At 35.6% G+C, this 22,135-nt stretch overlaps 1 protein-coding gene across 1 annotated transcript; it reads left to right on the forward strand.

The window, feature by feature from the left end:
* Positions 1 to 16,517: 16,517 nt before the first annotated feature.
* On the forward strand, positions 16,518 to 16,937 carry LOC131623814 (uncharacterized). The gene has a single exon (XM_058894823.1). The coding sequence runs from the start codon at positions 16,518 to 16,520 to the stop codon at positions 16,935 to 16,937; it is 420 nt and encodes a 139-aa protein (XP_058750806.1).
* Positions 16,938 to 22,135: the final 5,198 nt, after the last annotated feature.

A 22,135-nucleotide genomic window follows, 5' to 3' on the forward strand; every position in this document is an offset into this window, starting at 1 on the left:
AGAAGTTCAATCAGCCTTGTACTCTAAGGACTTGAATGAACAAAAGGAGCATAAACCTTCGACTGTTGGCGAAGGTTTGGCCGTTAAAGGAAAACTCTTACGAAAGGATGGTAAGTTCGACAAGAAGAAAGGCAAAAGCCAGTCGAAGTCTTACAGTGGCGAAAAATCTGGCATTCGATGCTACCATTGTAAGAAGGAGGGTCACACAAGAAAGGTATGCTCTGAACGCCTGAAATATCATGGAGGTAAGGATAATGGCAACGCTGCCATTGTTCAAGATGATTTCGAATCATCTGATGTTCTTGTGGTTTCATGCAGTGACTCTAAGAAGGAGTGGATTATGGATTCAGGTTGCACTTGGCACATGACTCCAAACAAAGACTTGTTCGAGGAATTATGTGATCAAGATGGTGGATCAGTATTGCTGGGAAACAACAAGGCTTGCAAGATTGCAGGTGTTGGATTTGTGAGATTCAAGCTCCATGATGAGTCAATAAGGTTGTTGACTGAAGTCAGGTATGTTCCTGATTTGAAGAGAAATCTGCTTTCTCTTGGTGAATTCGACAAGAAAGGATATGTTTTCCAAGGAGAGAAAAGTATCCTAAGAGTCATGAAGGGTTTGAATGAAGTCTTGAGAGGCGTGAAGAAACAAGGCTTGTATACCCTTGAGGCTGAAGTTGTAAGTGGTTCGACAAATGTTGCATCCACGAAACCTTTGTCGAAAACAGAAGTCTGGCACATGAGATTGGGCCATGTCAGTGAAAGGGGTCTGGTTGAATTAGGGAAACAAAATCTGCTTGTTGGAGACAAAGTCGAAAAGATGAAGTTTTGTGAACCCTGTGTACTTGGAAAATCTTGCAAAGTGAAGTTCAACAAAGGCAAACAAAGAACACATGGATCCCTTGACTACATCCATGCTGATCTTTAGGGGCCTGCAAGGTGTCCATCACATTCAGGAGCAAGGTATTTTCTATCCATAGTAGATGATTATTCCAGAAAATTATGGGTATTCATCCAGAAGACTAAGGATGAAACTTTTGAGTATTTCAAAAGTTGGAAGACTCTGGTTGAAAATCAGACTGGCAGAAAGGTCAAGAGGTTGAGAACCGACAATGGCCTTGAATTTTGCAATGAGGCATTCGACAGTTTTTGTGCTGCCTCTGGTATTGCAAGGCATAAAACTACTGCAGGTACTCCACAACAAAATGGTTTGGCTGAAAGGTTTAATCGAACTATTTTGGAGAGAGTCAGAAGTATGTTGACTAGTGCTGGGTTAAAGAAGGTGTTCTGGGCTGAGGCTGTTTCGACAACAACATATCTAATAAACAGATGTCCTTCGACAGCCTTAGATATGAAGACACCTGAAGAAGTTTGGTCGGGACATCCACCAGATCTCGACAAACTGAGAGTATTTGGCTGCGTAGCCTATGCTCACATTAGGCAAGACAAGGTCGAACCTAGAGCTCTGAAATTCATGTTCATGGGATACCCTGAAGGAGTCAAAGCTTATAGGCTATGGTGCCTAGAGCCAGGTCACAGGAGGTGTATCACCAGTCAAGATGTAGTTTTCAATGAAGCTGAAATGGCTTTTAAGAAAACTGATGATGTTTGTCGAAGTACAGAAACATCTGACAAAGAGCTGGAACAGGTAGAGATTCCTGTTGAGGTGGAGCATGTTGATGCTGAATTGCATATCCCTGATGAAGTCGTAGAAGAAGCAGAAGATGCTGAGGAGGATGAGGAAACTGTCAATGACTACCTATTGTCGAGAGATAGGTCGAGAAGAGTCATCAAGGCACCTCAGAGACTTGGATGATGAGATGAAATCTCTTCATGATAATCACACTTGGGAACTGATCAAGAAACCTGCTGAGGCAAGGTTAGTCAGCTGTAAATGGATTTTCAAAGTTAAGGAAGGAATTGAAGGAGTGACGTCGAAAAGATACAAGGCAAGGTTAGTTGCAAGGGGTTTCACTCAGAAAGAAGGTGTCGACTTTAATGATGTGTTCTCTCCTGTTGTGAAGCATAGGTCCATTCGAATGTTGCTTGCCATGGTGGCACAGTTCGACCTTGAACTAGAACAGATGGATGTGAAGACTGCGTTCTTGTATGGTGATTTAGATGAAACGATCCTGATGAGGCAACCTGAAGGGTATGTCGAAAAGGGAAAGGAAGATTATGTGTGCAAGCTAAAAAGATCTTTATATGGGCTGAAACAATCTTCTCGACAGTGGAATAGGAGATTCGACAAGTTCATGGCACACATAAGTTTCACTAGAAGTCAGTTCGACCATTGTGTTTACTTCAGATATCGACCTGGTAATTCATTTGTTATTTTGTTGCTTTATGTGGATGATATTCTCATAGCAAGCAACAGTGTCGAAGATGTGATGAGGGTGAAGGCTGAACTCAATAAGGAGTTCGATATGAAGGATCTGGGAGCTGCTTCCAGGATTCTTGGAATTGACATTCGAAGAGATAGAAAGAAGTCGAAGTTATGCCTATCTCAAGAGGCATATCTACGGAAGATTCTTGAAAAGTTTGGTATGTCGAATTCGAAGCCAGTTGTGACTCCAACAAACCCTCAATTCAAGCTGAGTATTGATCAGTGTCCCAGTACTGATGTCGAAAGAGCCTATATGAATAGCATCCCATATGCTAATATAGTTGGTTCTTTGATGTATGCTATGGTCTGTACTAGACCCGACATAGCATATGCAGTAAGTCTTGTAAGCAGGTACATGGCGAATCCTGGAAAGGCTCACTGGCAAGCATTGAAGTGGATTTTAAGGTACATAAATGGGTCTCTGAAAAGAGTCCTAATTTATGGTGGAGCCTTGGGTGAAGATGGTAAAGCAGCAATTGGAGGATATGTCGACTCTGATTATGCAGGTTGTATGGATTCCAGAAAATCTATTTCTGGATATGTTTTCACTATGTTTGGCACAGCAATTAGTTGGAAAGCAACACTTCAGAAGGTTGTTGCTCTATCAACCACTGAAGCGGAGTATATTGCATTAACTGAAGCTGTGAAAGAAGCATTGTGGCTTGAAGGTTTTGTGAAGGAGCTGAAACTTCAAGGTCGAGGTATCACTGTTAAATGTGATAGTCAAAGTGCAATACACCTGTCGAAGAATTCAGCCTATCATGAGCGAACTAAGCACATTGATGTGAGGCTGCATTTCGTCAGAGGAGTAATCGAGCGTGGAGAAGTCCAAGTGCTGAAGGTTTCGACGGAAGACAATGCTGCTGATATGATCACCAAGACATTGCTGAGTTGCAAGTTTTTTCACTGTATCCAGTTGCTAAAGCTGCATGAGGAAAGCTAGTTTGTTCCCTTGATGTTGTAGAGTTAGATCCAAGGTGGAGATTTGTGAGATATTGGATCGAACTCTAGTATGGCCGAAGGGTAGCTTCTTGGTTCGACAGGGTTAAGCATGAAGTCGAAGGTTGTTCACATGCTTGTGTCGAAGATGCTATGGTTGTTAGCATGTTAAATTAGGTTTTAGTGGTTAAACCCTAATTTGTTAAGTTAGCTTGTTTATTAAGTTGGCTTGTGTAATGGGCCTTGTGGAAAAAGCCCATTAGTTAGTATGTTAGGTTTTATTATAAATAGCATACTAGTCTCTCATCATTGTTAAGCTGCAAATCCTAATTTAGGGTGAGAGAGGTTATTTGTTATTCTTGTAAACTTGTAATCTTGTTTTAAGAGAAAGTGAAAGAATAGCAGTTATAACCAATATTTGTGTTCTTCTTCTTCCTTGTTCTTTACTCTTCGCTAACATTATACTTTGTTCTTGGCATCCAATTCACTTTGGTTGGTTAGGAATGGTGCTTGTTTTCGTGAGGAGGATTGGAATTTTGATTATTTGGTTTGGAACATCAAAATTTTGGTGTGTAGGTGGTCCTTTTGTGGAGAGATTACTCGTTTCAATTATCCTTATTACGATTTTGTCAAAGAGCCATTGCGTTTCTTATCGTAATGATAATTGGTTTGTAATTTCTTTTGTCGGGCTTTTGCTTTGTCCTCTTGTAAATAGGTTGGAGAACCTTTAGTTTTCCTTTATATGTGTTTAAAAAAAAAAGATTTTTACCATATAGTAGTATAATATAGAGGTTTGACTTTTGAATTAAATTCATTATTTCATTAATTTTTTTCATGCAAATATTGAATACAATATTTCAATAATTCTCTATTTCTGTATTCATCATTATGTCAATTCTATTTTTATTATAACGACTCACTGCCTTTATGAAAAAAACATTAAAGCTAAGCATACTATAATAGGCCCTCATAGTCTTGGCTATATATACTTCACTCATTCAAATATATCATCATCACTTATACATTTGTGGCAAAGCTAAGCATATAATTTACTGGTAAGTTTTCAATTATCTCTGTTTTTAAATTACTTTATTATTTTTTGTATTAAAACAATATGTAACGTTAGGATTTTTCGTCAAACACTATATGATTGAGAATATTAATTTCTTTTCTCATTTTTATTTTTTGTAATAACACAATTGTTGGTAATGTTTATTGAGATTTGATAAAACTAAAAGAGATAGTGATTGAATCCGTCAATAACGTTTTAGGATCTATATTGCAAAACACATATTGAGTTTCAATATTTTGTTTCAGTATTTGTTGGGTAAAAGAGAATATATCAATTCATAATATAAATTTATATAATATTTTACAAACCTTATTTATTAAATAATTGATCATGTAACGTATCCGCATTGCATAATATTGTATCGTTTAGTTCATTATTTTTTTTAAATTCATAATGGAATTAAAGGGAGCAAAAGGGATGTTCCGCCCTGATACAAGAAGGAAAGCTTCTACCTCTCAAAACAAAGAAGAGGGAGAATATTCCAATAATAAAAACTACAAAGATTTACTCTCTTATATGAGGCACATAACCACCTCCATGAGTATAGAATAATCTCCGACATGCATTCGGTAAAGCTAAAATCTTCCTCTTTAAAAATCACCGCATTACGCTTTAACCAAATAATCCTAACCGTAGCAAGCCAAACAGTACCCACAATCATACACTTATCTAAGCAAGGAATCTTCCCGAAATTATTAAGGCTAATTATTCTATAGTAATTTTTTCAATGTTTGAAACAATTTTTAGTTGATATTTTAGAATTATTTGATTGTTTTATATTATTTATTAATACGTTTTCATTTTGTTATATCTTATTTTATTTGTGTTTGACGAACTTGATATGAGGGGCATTTTGTCTCTGAGACAAACATTTAGACTTTTCAATCTTCATAATCTTGCTAAGGTGCGTGATATAATATATTTTAATATTTTACATGATTTATGATAATTCTTTTATTTTTTCATAATTATAATAATCTTACATTAGACTACTTTATTTTTTTATTGGTTATTTATTTTCTTGATTTTTTATATTATGAAAATAAAATTCATTTACACTTTTTTTTTATAAATTTAAAAGTTATATGTTTATAATAACCAAGTAAAACGGTACGAAATACTTATATTTTATAAGAGAAAATAAAAAAAATGTTAATCGATTACTGATGCAATTTTCTTATTAGAGAAATTAATTACGATTATGCTATATTATTTTTATATCCTTTCATTAATGCTTGTAAATCAAATCTAGTGTTCCATATTTTAATTTAATTTTTTTTATTGTTGAGTATTAATTAAAATTTTTTAAATCAAAGTTGAGTTTACTTATGGATTTAACACTTAAATATTGTTTCTATTACATTTTAGTTCTAATAATGTGACCCATTAATTTTACAGGAAGAGACTAGTAACAAAAAGGCCAATGCCTGGCTTGTAAGGGATAGCAAGGTTATCATCTTGATGACTTAATTTGATATTGGTTATGAGTTTGACACTTATTTGCACTATTGTTGCACTAATGTTTTTCATGCAACACAAAATAGGAAATACTTGAGCTTCATTTTATTTGTTTTGAGTTGGGATTTATGAGGCTATGAATATATGGATCTTATTTGCTTATAATTTATTATAGAAAGAATTTATTCAATTAATTTTCATTGTATTGTAGATTGTTGAAAATGGCATTGGTAATGAACTTGTTATGGGACTCACAACATCAAAATATCTGATCAATAAGCTTCAGACACTTGCTAAAGTGGGAATAGATAAGGTTATAAAATTTTATTTATTTAATTTAATTTTTATTTTACTAAAACTAAAATTTAATGATATGAAATTAAAGAGAGGAAAAGATCTTCTTTAGTATATAATTTTTAAGAGAGATTGAGTATAAATTTCATCAATAAAAACAAGAGAGAAATATGTAAGTGAGTTTATTTTATATACAGGTGCTTATATAAAACTGTTTGCACATTTTTTTACTATTATATGTTATTTCTAGTCATTAGTGATATATTTTTGTTCCATTTATAAAGTGAAATTTTAAGATTTTATATTACTCCAGGTCCATTTTATGAAAGGTCAAGTCGCTAGAGCTATTTCTTCTTCGCCAAGGTAGTTATCGACAAATTTCTTTTTAAATATAATGTTATTAAACTCTGATGATACATCATACTTATAACTAAATTATAAAAATGTTATTTGTTTAGTTTGGTATGCAACGACATTAGTGATGGACAAGAAGCTATTTGCATAATTGCAACCAATGAATTTGATGATCCTCCCATTGCACCTACTGGTAAGTTCAATATGTGTAGTGATGTTTCATTTTCTTTTTCCAATATATAGTCACTTTTTTAAAGTGAAATGTTGTGCTATCACTCCATTTTTTTAATATAAAAAGTATATGACATTGATGGTGTTTTTACAATTTTAGGTTTTACATATATTATGTCAAATAAAGTTTCAAAACATGTCAAGATTCCACCAAGGACTCATGGATGTCATTGCCAAGGAAGTTGTAGAAATATTAATATATGTTCATGTACTAATTTTCTTAATGGCTCTAAGTTTCCTTACACAAACGATAATAGGTAACATTTTTCGTTTCATTTTTCTTTCTTTCTTATATATGATACTAGAAGTGTTTGATATTTAATATTCTTAAAATTAATAACTAACTTTTAATTATTTAATGTTTTTAGATTAATAGAGCCTCGAGACATCGTAGTGGAATGTGGGCCGCAGTGTGGATGCGGGCCTAACTGTGGAAATCAAATTTCCCAAAAGGGTTTGAATTATAGACTTGAGGTCATTTAACATTTTAAACAAACTTTTAAATTTTATTATCATTGTTGTCTATAAATATGTTAATTAACTAAAATACTAATCTTTTATACAGGTTTATCGTACAGTCAAAAAAGGATGGGCTGTTAGAACATGGGACTTTATACCTTCTGGTGCACCAGTAATAGAATATATTGGTGTACTAAGTAGAGACGATAAATTAGATAATTCAATTATCAATGACTACATATTTGATATTGATTGCTTGCACACAATCAATGGATTGGATGGAAGAATCACTTATGTTTTACAAAAAATTTAGTAAATTTTACACAAATTTTAAAAAATAAAATAAAATAAAAAACCCGCCACAAAGTTAGTGAATCATAAGAAATTTATATTATCATTGTTCATGTTATCTTTTATATTTCTATAATAAATTCAATTTAAATCTTTAATTATATTTAAATTTGTATTTTGGACATGTGCCTCTTATATTGTCGACAACTTGTTTCGTAGGAAAATTTAATAAGAAAATGTTAATTTTTTTTATTTAACAGGAACTGACTTATGACTATGGATATAGACTTGATAGTGTGGTTGATTCAAATGGAAAAATCAAACAGCTGCAATGTCATTGTGGTGCAAAGAAATGTCGTAAGCGTACTAGTATGGTAAAAATCATAAAAATTTCATCAAATTAATATGTATTAAACATTTAAGGTATTTTCTATAGAGAAATATATTGCAAAATTGTAATCAATATGACAATAAAATGTAATTTTATGTTCTACAATTTTTCTTAAAGAGATATAATGATCGACAATATTGCCTTTTATAATCACTTAAATATATTTAGAATCAATGCAACAATACAAAAAGCAAACACTTTACCAATGCTAATCTCCCTCAAAATATATCTTTCTGGTTACAATAGAGTTAACGAAAAGAATCCTACATATTTAGTTATTGCATTTAAAAATAAAACCATATTTTGAAACAATTAAACGACACCAAACAACACCCAACTAAATTAAATAGTTATTTTTTTCTTCTTTTCCCCAAACCAAAAAAAAAGGGTCAATATGTAATTTTTTTTTTTTTTTTTGGAGAATAGATATTTTTTTTATTCCACAAAACAATGAAAGTACAGTCGATCCAACAGGATCCAGACAGTTCACGCAACAATCAAAGTACCAAAACCAACAACAACAAAATTAAAGCTTCTAGTCCCTACGCAGCAACTCTACATGGCCCTGGAGTTTCTTATATCCTCTACCCCGAATATAAACAATATGTTGAATTTGGTCCAGGATAGCAGCTTGATCCATAGGTGTGTTGTTAAACACAATGTCATTTCGTGCTCTCCATATAGCATATGTTGTCTCAGCTAGTATCATTTTCAACAGCAATCTTCTCCACCCTTTTTTTGACAATTCCTTGATCAACCAAACTCTCTCAACATTCCAATTCTGTACAGTATGTTGGTAGCCGATCCATTGCAGCATCCTATGCCAAATTGTAGATGAAGCTTTGCACTGGAAGAATAGGTGGTCTATCGATTCCATAGCGGGGCAAGACACGCAAGTGGACTCTGTGCTGATCCCAAATCTTTGCAATCTATCTTTTGTAGGAAGTCTTCCCATGAACAATAGCCATAAGTGGAATTTAGCTCTAGGTCTTGCTGCATTGTTAAAGAAAACAGTCTGCCATTCAACTTTTTGTTTATCTCCTCGTAATCTATGGTATTGTTTGGAAACTACAAATTTATCATCCTGCAGAATACTGTGCCAATCAGGGATATGTAAACAGAGTTCTCTACTCTTCATAATCCTCCTCAGAATCCAAGAACAATCTTGAGGTGGATTCCAATCTTGGATGTCCCTGCCTTTGACATAATATGCATCTAGCCATTTAATCCAAAGTTTATCCTTTTTCCCTTGAATGTTCCACAAGAGCTTTAGCATAGTAGCCTGGTTCCATTCCATCAATGAGGTAATATTCATCCCACCAGCATTTTTTGGATTGCAGACAATATCCCAAGCTATGGGAGCTTTTCTGCTATTGCTGCTCTTTCCACTCCATAGGTACATTCTGCAAATACTCTCTACCTGTTTGATTATTTTCTTTGGGAGGGGGAAAACTTGCATCCAATAGGCAGCCACAGAGAAAAGTACACTTTTAACCAGTTGGCCTCTCCCTGCAGCACTCAACAAATGGGCAGTCCAATGTTGAATCCTAGCAGTGATCTTATCCACTAGAGGTTGACATTGATTGATGCTAAGTCTTCTACTAGATAATGGCACACCAAGGTACTTAAAAGGCAAAGTACCTTCCTCAAATCCAGTGATAGTCAGTATAGTATCTTTCTCCCTTTCATTGGTTCCACCAAAATACACCTTGCATTTGTTGGGATTTGCCTTCAGCCCCGTGGCCTGGGAGAAGTTACTAAAAACCTGCATTAACAGTTGAATGGAACTTGGGTCAGCTCTAGCAAACAGAAGTAAATCATCTGCAAAGCAGATGTTTGTGATTTTCAGTCTAGCACATTTTGGATGAAAATGGAATTTTGGATTGTCATTCAGCTTTGCAAGGCATCTGTGTAAGTAATCCATAACAAGGACAAAAAGGAGAGGGGAGATAGGATCTCCTTGTCTAATCCCTCTCTTTGCTTGAAGTCTTTTACTAATCTGACCATTGATAGTATACTGGTAGCTGACAGTTGTGAGGCATAGCATAATCCAGTCTACAAAATCTGTTGGAAATCTCAACTCTTGCATAATGTGTTTTAATGCAATCCACTCCACAGTGTCATACGCCTTCTGCACATCCATTTGAATCGTGCATCTAGGAGATAGGTGTTTTCTATTATATCCTCTAATTAGCTCATGAGCAATCAAAATATTGTCTTGGATATTTCTGCCAGGGACAAATGCAGATTGGCTTTCATCCACAATATCACCAATAACCATCCTTAGTCTATTAGTGAGGACCTTTGATATAATTTTATATAGGGTAGAGCAACAAGCAATAGGTCTCAAGTCTTTCACAGTCTTGGCATCCTTAGTTTTTGGAATCAAAGTGACCAAGGAGCAGTTGGCTTCCATATAGATTCTCTTGTGGCAGAAGAATTCCTGGACTGCCCTAACAACATCATCCTTGACAATTTGCCAGCTCTGCATAAAGAAACTAGCATTAAAGCCATCTATACCAGGTGCTTTATAATCACCTATGCCATTTAAAGCTTGCCAAATTTCCTTTTCAGTGACAGGACTAATCAGAAGATTAGCTTTCTCAGTACTCAGGACAGGGCCTCTCCTTATAGCTTCAATATCCACATGTCTCATAATGGGTGTATTGGTCCCAACCAGGGCCTCATAGAATTGGAGAATCTCAACTTCCATGTCTTTGAATTCTGTCAGCATAGTTCCAGTTTTACTTTCCAATCTCCTCATATTTGTCTGTTTATTCTTTTCTTTCAAGTTGGCATAAAAATATTTGTTATTTCCATCCCCCAGTTGAATCCAGTCGATTTTAGCTTTTTGCATTAGAATCTTCTCATCAGTTTCAATCTTTAGAAACAGTTCATCTGTGCTGGCCTTCACATCTTTAATAAGCTCAGTATTGAAAGGATCCTTTGCCAAACTTAATTGTGCCTGTTGTAGTTTCTCTCTACTATCCTGAATGTTTTGGCTTCTTTTAAATATCTTCTTGTTGAGATTTCCTAAAGGACCATGTAGACTCAGAAGTTTATGCCAAACCACATACATAGCCCCCCCTTTAATCTTTCTATTCCAATTATTCTTCACCAGCTCCATAAACTCGGGGTCTGCCCCTGTACAATTCAGGAATTTAAACCTATGTCTGATCCTGTGTATTATCCCTGTCTCCTGCAAAGTAAGCCTCAGAGAATTGTGATCAGAGATGTGAGCTTGAAGAATCTCCAAGTCACTATCTGGATATTTTAGGAACCAAGCAGAGTTACAAAGAGCCCGATCAATTCTTGAATAGATCACACCTGTTGTGTGTCTATTTGACCAAGTATAATTTCTCCCTCTAGTAGCATGTTCAGTGAGGTTCAGATTTGTCATCATGTTTAGCAAATCAACATATTCACTACTCTGTACCTCCTTCCCTCCAACTCTATCACTGATTTTCAGGACATTGTTAAAATCTCCAATTATAAGCCAAGGCCCCTTTATGTTGCTACTATATTCCTCTATATTCTCCCACAAGCTTTTCCTTTTGGATATTTGGTTGTGAGCATAAACAGCTGAGATATAATGAGCAAATTCACCATTAAGATGATAGACCTCGCAGTGTATTACTTGGTCTGTAGACTGTATCATTTTCAGGCACCATTTAGTTGGGTTCCACATAAGCCAAATCCTACCATTTTCAGCCAAATGTAATTTTTAAAAATAAAAGATTTGTAGTGTAAAAACCAATAAATTTAATGTATTTAAGTTAATTAAAGAAAATAACATTTTTAATTATTAAAATATATTATTTATTATGAACTACCATAATATGAACATTTTTTAAAATGAAAAAAAAATATTGAAGAATGAAAAATATTTATAGGGAGTATCAAGAGTATCTAAGATTACAGCGGAATACATTAAACAAAAATCAAACTACATGTGGTTGTCCACATACAAGTGAGCTACAAGTAAATTCAATTATATCTTAAACTTTTATATAGAAACATCCATATGATTAATATTAAATTTATGATTAACGTTTCTCTCTAGAATTTTTTCTCTAACCTCTCTCTAAAAGGGGGTTAGGGTTTAGGGGATTCTCCCATGAGTGTTCATCAATTAGAAGCAGAGAGGGAAGGATGGAAGCGATTTTCATACAAAAAGTAGGCCAGGAGAGTGTATCAGCGGTGGGATTCTTTTCCTTTTGGGGGAAGAAATCATAATCAACCAGGACAGAGCAAGGAGGTGACGTCTTTTTACGTGTCTGAGTTCCCCGAGTCATCTTCAGCAAAGGATTTGTTCGAGTTGTTTGGTTGCAATGGCAGTGTCGTTGAGGTCTCAATCGCACCATGGAGGAATAAATTCAGAAAACGGTTTGGCTTTGCGCGATTCGTGGAAGTGAAAGACGGTCGAAGGCTTGCAATTCGTTTGGACAATATCATTGATTCGGGGAAGAAGATTCACGTGAATCTTCCTCGTTTCCAGAGGGTACGGGCAGGTAGGAATTCAGGTAGGGGCGCTTCGCAGGGGAGGGAAGAAGGGTTGAATTTCAATTTGAATAGGAGGTTTGGGGAAGATAAGGGGTGGACGCAAGCGAAGAGGAACGGCAGAACCTCCACTAATGTGGTGGCGGAAAACTCAGAGATGGTTAACATTGGGGTCACAAAGGAGGAAGTTTAGTTTTGCTTCAAATCTAATGCTGAATGCAAGCAGAAAATGCTTAAGGCATTTGTTGGTTATGTGTTAATTCCAGGCTCAGCTTATAAAATTCAAACGTATTTGGAGAAGGAGGGAATATATGCAATCAAGGGAACACCATTAGGGGGAAATTTGTGGTTCAGAGAGGAGGAAACATGGTGGAAATCGTGGTTCGGAGAGATTAACAAATGGGAAAAAGGGATAGTAGACGACGCTCGGGACGTTTGGCTAAGCGTATATGGGATTCCGGCTCATGTGTGGTATTCGGAGTTTTTTGTTGAACTAGCTGGTTTGTGGGGATCTTTCATTTGCATCGACGAAAGTACGGCTAGGGGAGAAGCTTTCGACGTGGCGAGATTAATGGTGAAAGTGCAATTAACATTCAAAACTCCAGATTTAGTGACTGTTTGTGTAGATGACAGAACCTTCAACCTTACAATGAAGGAGAATGCTCTCGGATAGATTCGTAATGGAGCAGGTACGCCTAAATCTCCTCCTTATACTTCTTCTGACTCTGTAGAACTAGGTAGCTTTAATAGCTTGGTGGGGGAAGATGATTTTAGGACTGTTGAGTTTGATGATAGTATAGAATAGTATACTGTTCCTTCTGCAGCTGCAGATGTTAACATAATTGTTCAAGGTAGGTTTGACGTTAACGGAAGCGCGAGTATTAACAAGGCGGGGCGTTCAGGGGCTGACATGGATGGGAGCACCGGAAATTCTACTACTGTCGCGGATAGTACCGTCGGCGAAGGAAGGTTTGACAAAGCTGTTTTATGTGTGAGGGGAAATTCTAGTTTGGGAGGAAGTAACAGAGAGGTTAATGTAGGTGAGGGGTTGCATTCTGGAGGAAATGGCTTGGGGGGCTGTGGCAATGTTTCGGATTCGGATCGGTCGGAGGTTGGGTGTTCTTTGGCTAACATAGTAGCAGGAGGTGGTGTGAAAAGAGTTAGATGGAAGAGGTTAAATGATATGGGAGGTGCAGGTAAAAAGGGTGGATGTACGTCGGCAGGAAAAAATAACGAGGTGAGATTTAGTAAGAGATGGAGGAAAATCTTTCAAGTTAACCGAGATACTGTTGTGAATAATAAAGGGGCTTTGGTGTTGAAGGAAAAAAGGTTGACGGGGGCTCAAAAAAGTGGAAGTGTGTCCGTGTGCTATGGTGATAAAAAAGAGGCGTATGATATTAGTAGAAACAATGCAAGACAATGGGAGTTCTTAAATAATGACTTCGAGGACAAACTTTGGTCCGTTATTGTAGCTTTGGGTGTGGTGGACAAAGAAGGTAAAAGTAAGCTTGTTAGTAGGATTGATAAGTTGGAGAAAGGAGGAGGAATAGGTGGAGAAGTTAGGAAGGAGCTAAAAATTGTGAATAAATGATTATAGGTTCTTTGAACATAAGAGGGGGAGTGAATGCACTCAAAAGAAGGAGGATAAGTTTGTTGATTAGCAGGGGCAAAGCGGATATTTTTTTGATACAAGAAACAAAGATTACTAATATGAATGAGGTGATGGCCAAGAGTTTTTGGAAGACTTCGGAGGTGGGTTTTTCATTTTCCAATTCATGTGGAAGATCGGGGGATTACTTACTCTTTGGAATAATGATAACATAGTGGTTCTAAATAGTTTTAAAGGGGATGGATATTTGGGGATTAAAGTTGAATGGAAGGATAACTTGTACTATGTGGTAAATATTTATTCCGCGTGCAACTTGAGCAAAAAGATAATTCTTTGGAAAGAATTGTTAGCCTTGAAGGAGTTATTTAAAGATGGAGAGTAGATCATGGGGGGTGATTTCAATGCAATAAAGAATGAGAGAGAAAGGAAAGGTAGGGTGATGGTGGTGAACAAAAAAGAGATGGAGCATTTTACGGACTTTATTTACAAAAGTTCAATGGTGGATATTCCTTGTAAAGGAAAGAAATTCTCTTGGTATAGTGGTGACGGTAGCACGAAGAGTAGAATCGACTGTTTTCTCTTATCTACTACGGTGGTAAGTAGGTGGGAGGTGATTGGTCAAGATATCGGAGATAGGGATATTTTGGATCATTGTTCAATTTGGCTTATGAAGGATGTGTCTAATTGGGGTCCAAAATCGTTTAGATTCAACAACGAGTGGTTTTCTTTCAAGTCTTTCATTCCTTTTGTGGAGAAAGAATGGAAAAGTTTGAAGGTTGAAGGAAGAGGAGATTTCGTTTTGAAAGAAAAGCTTAGGCTTTTAAAAGACAAACTAAAGAAGTGGAATAAGGAGGTGTTTGGGAAGATTGATCTAGATATTGAGGAGGACATTAGAGAGTTGAATATGGCGGAAGAGAGATTGGCAATGGTATCTAATTCTTCTTCTTCTTTTCGTGATGCTCTTGTTGTGAGGAAGGATGCTTGTAGTAGTTTTTGGAGGAACTTGAGTATTAAAGAAAACATGCTTCTACAAAAATCTAGATTGTCTTAGATGAAAGAAGGAGATTCCAATAGTGGGTTTTTTCACAAGGTTATGAAACAAAGAAGAAGATTAAACCATTTAGGTATGATTCTTCACTCGGGCATGTTCGTGGAAGGAGTGGAGGAAGTTAAAGAAGCGGTTTTTAATTATTTTGGGAGCTAATTCTTTGAATCGGATGAGAATAGGCCGTTGTTGGGAGGCATTCCGTTTAAAAGTATTAGTAGGGGGAGATGATGGAGCTTGAGAAACCTTTTCTTGAAGAGGAAATTAAGAAAGCGGTGTGGGATTGTGGTGGAGCAAAAAGCCCCGGGCCGGATGGGTACTCATTTCGTTTTATAAAAAATTGTTGGGCTTTTATAAAAGATGATTTCATCAAATTCTTCCATTATTTCTTCGATGGAAGTGCTATTGCCAAGTCGGTGACTTTGTCTTTTCTTACGTTAATTCCGAAATCCAACAATCCTTTATCTTTGGATGATTATAGGCCAATTTGCTTGGTGGGGTGTATGTACAAAGTTGTAGCAAAGCTTTTGGTGGGTAGGCTAAAAGGAGTTCCTAATTCTTTAATTTCTCCGAGCCAAAGTGCTTTTGTTCCCGGTCGGCAATTATTGGATGGTGTGCTTGTAGAAAATGAAGTGGTGGATCATGCTAGAAAGGAAGGAAATAATAGCTTGCTTTTTAAAGTGGATTTCGAGAAAGCGTATGACAAAGTGTCTTGGAACTTCCTTAGGTATATGCTCAAAAGGATGGGATTTGGTGATAGATGGTTAAATTGGATGGAGTTACTAGTGTTTAATAGTCATATGTCGGTGCTTGTGAACGGAAGTCCAACAAAGGATTTTGCGGTCCATAGAGGTTCAAGGCAAGGGGATCCACTTTCGCCTTTTCTTTTTGTGTTGGTGGCGGAAGGCCTTACGGGTCTCATAAGACAATCTAGTGAAGTGGGGGAATACCAATGTTTCAAAATTAAAGGAGAGTGCTCGGTGGAGATTCTTCAATTTGTGGATGACACCTTATTGGTGGAGGAGGGTAATTGGAAGCATGTTTGGGCGATAAAGGCCGTGCATAGAGCTTTTGAAATTGTGTCGGGCCTTGGGATCAATTACCATAAAAGTAAGTTAATCGATATTAATGCTAATTCTTATTTCTTAGAAGCGGCGTCTCACTTTCTTTCTTGCAAAAAGGAAGCGAGTAGCTTTTATTTTCTTGGGATTCCTATAGGATTCAATCCTAGAAAGGAATCTACTTGGGATCCTCTTGTGAGTAAGTTGAAGAATCGTTTGGAAGGATGGACAAACCGCTTTTTAAATTTGGGAGGAAGAATCACCCTTTTGAAGTTCGTCCTTAGTTCTTTAACTATTTTCACTATGTATTTTTACAAGATGCCGAGGATAGTGGTGGAAAAAATAAAGAGTATTCAAAGTAGTTTTTATAGGGAGGGGTGCGAATACTAAGAGGAGGATTCATTGGATTAAGTGGGAGGTTGTTAACATGCCTTTTGAGAAAGGGGGGCTGGGAGTGAAAAATATTGCGGTGTTCAATTCGGCACTTCTTAATAAATGGAGGTGGAGAATTCTTCAAGGACATAATGCTTTATGGTTCAACATTTTGAAAGCTCGGTATGGTGATTTATCTTTAAATATGTGTAGAGGCGAAAGAGGTAGTAAAATCCCTTACTCCGCGTTGTTTTGGTGGAAGGATATTTTAAAGGTAGGTTCTTCATCTCCCTTTGACCCGATAGTCAATTGTAGTAGAGTTTTCATTCATAATGGCTACAATTCTTCCTTTTGGGATTCTATTTGGTTGGAAGGAGATATACCTTTAAAAGTGGAATTTCCGGAATTATTCAAGGAGTCTCTTTTAAAGAATGTTTCGGTAGCGGGTATGGGCGGGTGGGTGGAAGGGGAATGAAAATGGGGCCGATTCGGGATTCCTGATTCTCTCCTTGAAAATCCGAATGGGGCGGCCAATTTTGCTCTTTTGAAGAACCGGGTAGAAGCTTTTGATGGGTGGGAGGAAAGTAAGGATCAAGTGGTTTAGAAAGGTAATTCGGGTTTGGGGTTTTCGATAGCTTCATGTTATGCTTACTATGAGAATATGTGTTTGCCTCATGGTCCTCCTAATAAGTTTGATGAAGGTTTTGGGATTACACTACAACGCGGAAGGGCTTTAAAAGCGCTCTTTTTGGGCTACTAAAGCGCTTTAAAGCGCTGCCAAAGCCTGCGCTGCCGTAGGTAACGAAAGCGCTTTTGAAAGCGCTCTGGTAGCCCCCCTATAAGAGCGCTTTTCCAGAAAAACGCTCTGGTAGCCCCCTATAAGAGCGCTTTTCCAAAAGCGCTTTCGTAGGTTGCGTTTTTTTTATTTTTTATGCTTTTTTTTAATCTTAGGCAGCGCTTTTAGTAATAAAGCGCTTTAGTAGGTGGCCCTTTAAGAGCGTTTTTTAAAAGCGCTGTCGTTGCTAAATGAGGTATTTTAAAGTGCAACCTGTAATTTCAGCCTCCCAGTTCGATCTGTAATATTTTCGACCTGTAATATATTTTCAACCTGTAATATTTTCGACCTGTAATATATTTTCGACGATATATTTTCAACCATAGGTAGGACAATATATATATATATACTAATATAATACCATTATAATATCCAAAATTATATATATACATCATTATAGTTCCTGTCAAACAAACTAAATCATGTAAAGTATGAATACAGAAAGTTTCACATGTAACTAACTCATGTCAAACAAACTAAATCAGTAACATCAACAATATTATACTTCAAATATTGGCAACAATATGAACAAAGTTAGTAACCATCCTAGAGTACTATAATATTATACTTCAAATCGACACAAATCCTACATGAATAGCTGATGAATATAAAATTGACACAAATCCTCTTTGATTTCTTCCAACTTAAGTCTCGTGTAAGAAGCAGCATAGAAGTCGTCAAAGTGCTACAGAACAAAGACATAATATGAATGATTTAGTTAAATGTAATAAATTATAAGAAGTTATCTAATTAAGTTATAAATCCATACCGTGATTGGAATCTCTAATTGATTCGTTTGAAGGATTTCTTTCATAAACCTCAAAACATAGTATCCGCAATCTGAACTGTTTCGCTGTATCGGACACTACATAGAAAAACAAATAAGATTTTATAGTTGTCTTGTTTTATCAAGTAGCATAAATATTATAAGCAAAATTGTGAAAAGTAATGTACCTGCACTTTGATCCAAGTAATGTTGTTTGATTTAGTCTGGGATACCTGTGCGTCTCGTTGACTTCGGAACACTTGTATTGATCTAACAAAAATATAAAAGCATATTATAAGGGAATTTGCAGTCAGATTAAAATGGTGACTCACATTACAATTTCATCAGATTCTTCTAGGTAGAGAATATGTAACATGAAACACAAAGCATGTTAAAATTCATTATTTATGTAAGAATGAAAATAAAATGGTCTTTGAAATGTAGATAGGAAGCCGTTTTCCGATCAAGAACAAATTAAAAATTGAATCCAAACTTATCTATCAAAAAATTGAAGAACTACAGAAATACCGCAATCCCTAATCCCAGTCAAGAACTAATCCCTGTCAATCCCTTAATAACCCCATTACATCAGAATCAGTATAGAGAATCAGCATACAAACGTAAATGAAGAATTGAAATGAAAATGGAAGAACCTGTACGTTTCTTCAGCTTTAATATCTCCTTCGTATTCTCTCGGCTTCTTTGCGTGAGTTGTGGGAGATTGGTTTCTGCAGATTCGAAGTGAGGGCGACGACAGTTGAATTCGTGAATTCGTGAATTCGTGAATGCGTGTGCGTGAATTCGTGAATTCGTGAATTTGTGAATGCGGTTGAAGTTTGCAAGTTGATTTTCTGAGTTTTCTGGGCAGAGAAAGAGGAATTAGGGATTATGAAACGCGTTAGTATAATTTTGTTTTTAAAAATTTTAATTTTAAAAAGGCTATGACAGCGCTTCTGAAAAGCGCCTTCGTACCCATGCCTTTACCAGCGCTTTTTAGGGTAAAAGCGCTCTTGTACCCCACCCCCTATAGCAGCGCTTTCATAACCCCCATATAAGAGCGCTTTTGAAAAGCGCTTTCGTACCTATGCCTTTACTAGCGCTTTTTGAAAGCGCTTTCGTAACCCCCCTTATAAGAGCACTTTTTTTGCGTGTTTTTTAATTTTGTTTTTAGCGAAACCTATACCAGCGCTTTTTCCTAAAAGCGCTTTCGTAGGGGTGCTGCTAAAAGACAAATTTGGCATAGTGTTATATGAAAAATGGAAGTGTCGTTTAAAATTAAAGCTTTAGGTTGGAGATTATTTCATGATAGACTTCCCACAAAGGATCTTTTGTTGTTAAGAGGTATATCCTTTTCTAGTGATAATTCTAATTGTATCATGTGTGGTGGTTGTTTGGAAAATAGTAGGCATGTCTTTTTTGGTTGTAGGGTGGTTAAGAAGGTGTGGAGGGAAATTGCTTTGTGGGTAGGAAAAGGGGCCGCTATGGAGGAGGAGGGTTTGTCGAGTTTTATGGAGTGGCCTATTTTTTTCCGTCAAAATTATGTCAAGGATAGGAAATCGGGAGTCGTGTGGCTAGCTACTACATGGACACTTTGGCTTCTAAGGAACGGAGTTTGTTTTCAGAAGGATAATTGGAGCGTTAACAACACCGTTTGGAATATAAAGATGTTAGTTTGAAGATGGTCTTTTTGTGGGAAAATTACTTATCCCAATTACTCCTTTTACGAGTTTATTAAGGATCCTCTACTTTTTCTCTTGTAATGTAATTGGTGTGTAATTTTTCTTTTTCTTGTCGGGATTTCCCGTTTCCTCGTGTAATCGGGTTGGAGAACCCTTAGGTCTCCCTTTCAATACGACTTGCTTACACAAAAAAATATAGAAACATCCATCACAATCTAGAATTTGACCATGCTCCTCAAAGTTTTGCCCCATCAAGGTTTGAGGTATGTTGTAGGTTGCTTCAAAGCTTAATACTTTTATGCCATTCCTGATCCTGATAGACAGTCTACCAACAAGATTTTTAAGAGATCAATAAGCTCAAATATTATTTTCTAGATTAATGCCAAAAAAAATGTATTTTCCTTTATTAATCATTCATGTAATTTTTAGATAATGTATGTATTTTTATCCTTGATGTAGTACTCTCTCTTTTTGAATAACGTCATGCATGTGTTTGAAGTGTTCTTAATTTGTTAAATCTTAATAATTACTCTTTAATATGTAAATTTAATAATGTGTTTGAAATTTGAATGTATGTATGTATGTATGGACACGAAGGTTTGAAAAGAGAATCTATGGGATTGTATCATATCTCTTCAGCCATTGGTTTCACCTACTGGAAAAGTGAGTTTTTTTTCAGACGATTCTCTTTCACTTTTTATTCTATAGTTACTTTGAGAGTGATAGATACCATTTAAACCTTTAACTTTTTTAAAACATTAAAGGTTAATTAAATCTTTACCTTTATTAAGTTTTGGGTTAAATATGTTTTTATTCTCTATAAAATTATTATTGCACGCAGTTTTAGTCCCTCTACAGGAACTAAAACTGCGTGTAAAATTAATTTTGTAGGGACTAAAAGTGAACTTTATTTTTATAGGAACTAAAAGTTAAAATTGAGATATTTATAGGGACTAAAAACATATTTAACCTTTAAGTTTTTATTGGATACACAAACTCAAAGATCAATGCTTTGAAAAAAAATACACAATGAAAAAGTCTCTACATTGAGGCACAATTTTGAAGATAAGATTTGATAGATTGTAGAATGCTTTTAAAACATTAATGTAACATTGCAATTATTAAATTAATATGGAATTAATAGAATATTTGTTAGGAAAAGGAGAGCGGCCCACAAAGAAGTGGCCTAGATTTTTGTAAGAATTGTCTTAGGTTGATTTGTTTTCATTTTCTTATGTAGTATCGCATTAAGAGGACGATTATGAGGATGACGTAGGTGAAGAACTTCAAGAGGACGATATAAGTGATAAATTTCAAGAGGAAGATATAGGTATTAGATTTCAAGAGAATGATTAGTTTGACAAACTTAAATGAGTTGGATGTTATTGTTTTAGGCCTATGCTTAAGCATTATACTTAAAGAAACTATACATTTTGTCATTTTGATAGACTTAAATTTTCAAGTGTTATTCTTATAGTATTAAGTAATGTTAACTATTATGTCTATTTTGTGTACGCAATTTAGTTAATGTTTAAAGTTATGTATTTGAGTTAATGCTTAAGCATTAAGCCTAAAGAAACTACGCATTTTGTTATTTTCCTAGATTTTACTAACACAACTTTTTTGGTACATGCAATTTATGTTTATTTAATTCTTGTTTGAATGGTTTATTTTATTAAAAAATATGATAAAAAAATATTCTTAAGTAACTTATAGACATATTAATCAAGTGTTATCACTATTTCACATTTAAGGAACAATTGATAATTGTTGTCAGATATGATAACATTTGAAAATTATCTCCAAAGAGGGTTCTCACTCTACCACTTTTAGGGGACATTTCTTAGATGTTGCAATTCTTAGCAACACTTTAAAAATGTTCTCTAAGATGTTACGGAAAAACATCCCCTTTTCCTATAGTTTAGGGGACGTTTTAAGAAAGTGTGCCTAAAAAGCAAAAATAAACGTCCCCTTAAATAATAGGCAAAGCTCGCACAGAGGACGGCTGAAAAACATTCCCTATTATTTTAGGCAATGTTTTTCTCAATTCTGGCAACATTTTTCAGTTGTTGTCAAAGAGGAAAAATGTTGTATATGATTGTATGACGATCATTGTTATAAGATCGTGGTCTTGGTTATTTTCTTTTTGTAGTTTAGAGGTTGGATGTAATTTTTCTATTTGAAAAGCTCCTCCTCTTCTTTATTTCAGGAAGTAAGTGGGTCTTGTGTTGCCTATTATTGACGTAGCTATAAAAATGTGTCTCATAGTTTCGTATTGATATAAACATTTATTTTGACAGCCGAACAAATTGAGTAGGTGAGTTTGAATAGTAAGGTTCATGTCAGTATCAAAAATTCTAAGAACAGGACAATGACAAGAAAATGGAAGTTCT

Source organism: Vicia villosa, unplaced genomic scaffold (genome assembly GCF_029867415.1).
Source record: "Vicia villosa cultivar HV-30 ecotype Madison, WI unplaced genomic scaffold, Vvil1.0 ctg.000081F_1_1, whole genome shotgun sequence".
NCBI classification, from domain to species: domain Eukaryota; kingdom Viridiplantae; phylum Streptophyta; class Magnoliopsida; order Fabales; family Fabaceae; genus Vicia; species Vicia villosa.

What these genes read in the sequence shown, in the direction of transcription:
- LOC131623814 (XM_058894823.1), top strand. Translation starts at nt 16,518, where the DNA reads ATGCCTTTTGAGAAAGGGGGGCTGGGAGTGAAAAATATTGCGGTGTTC.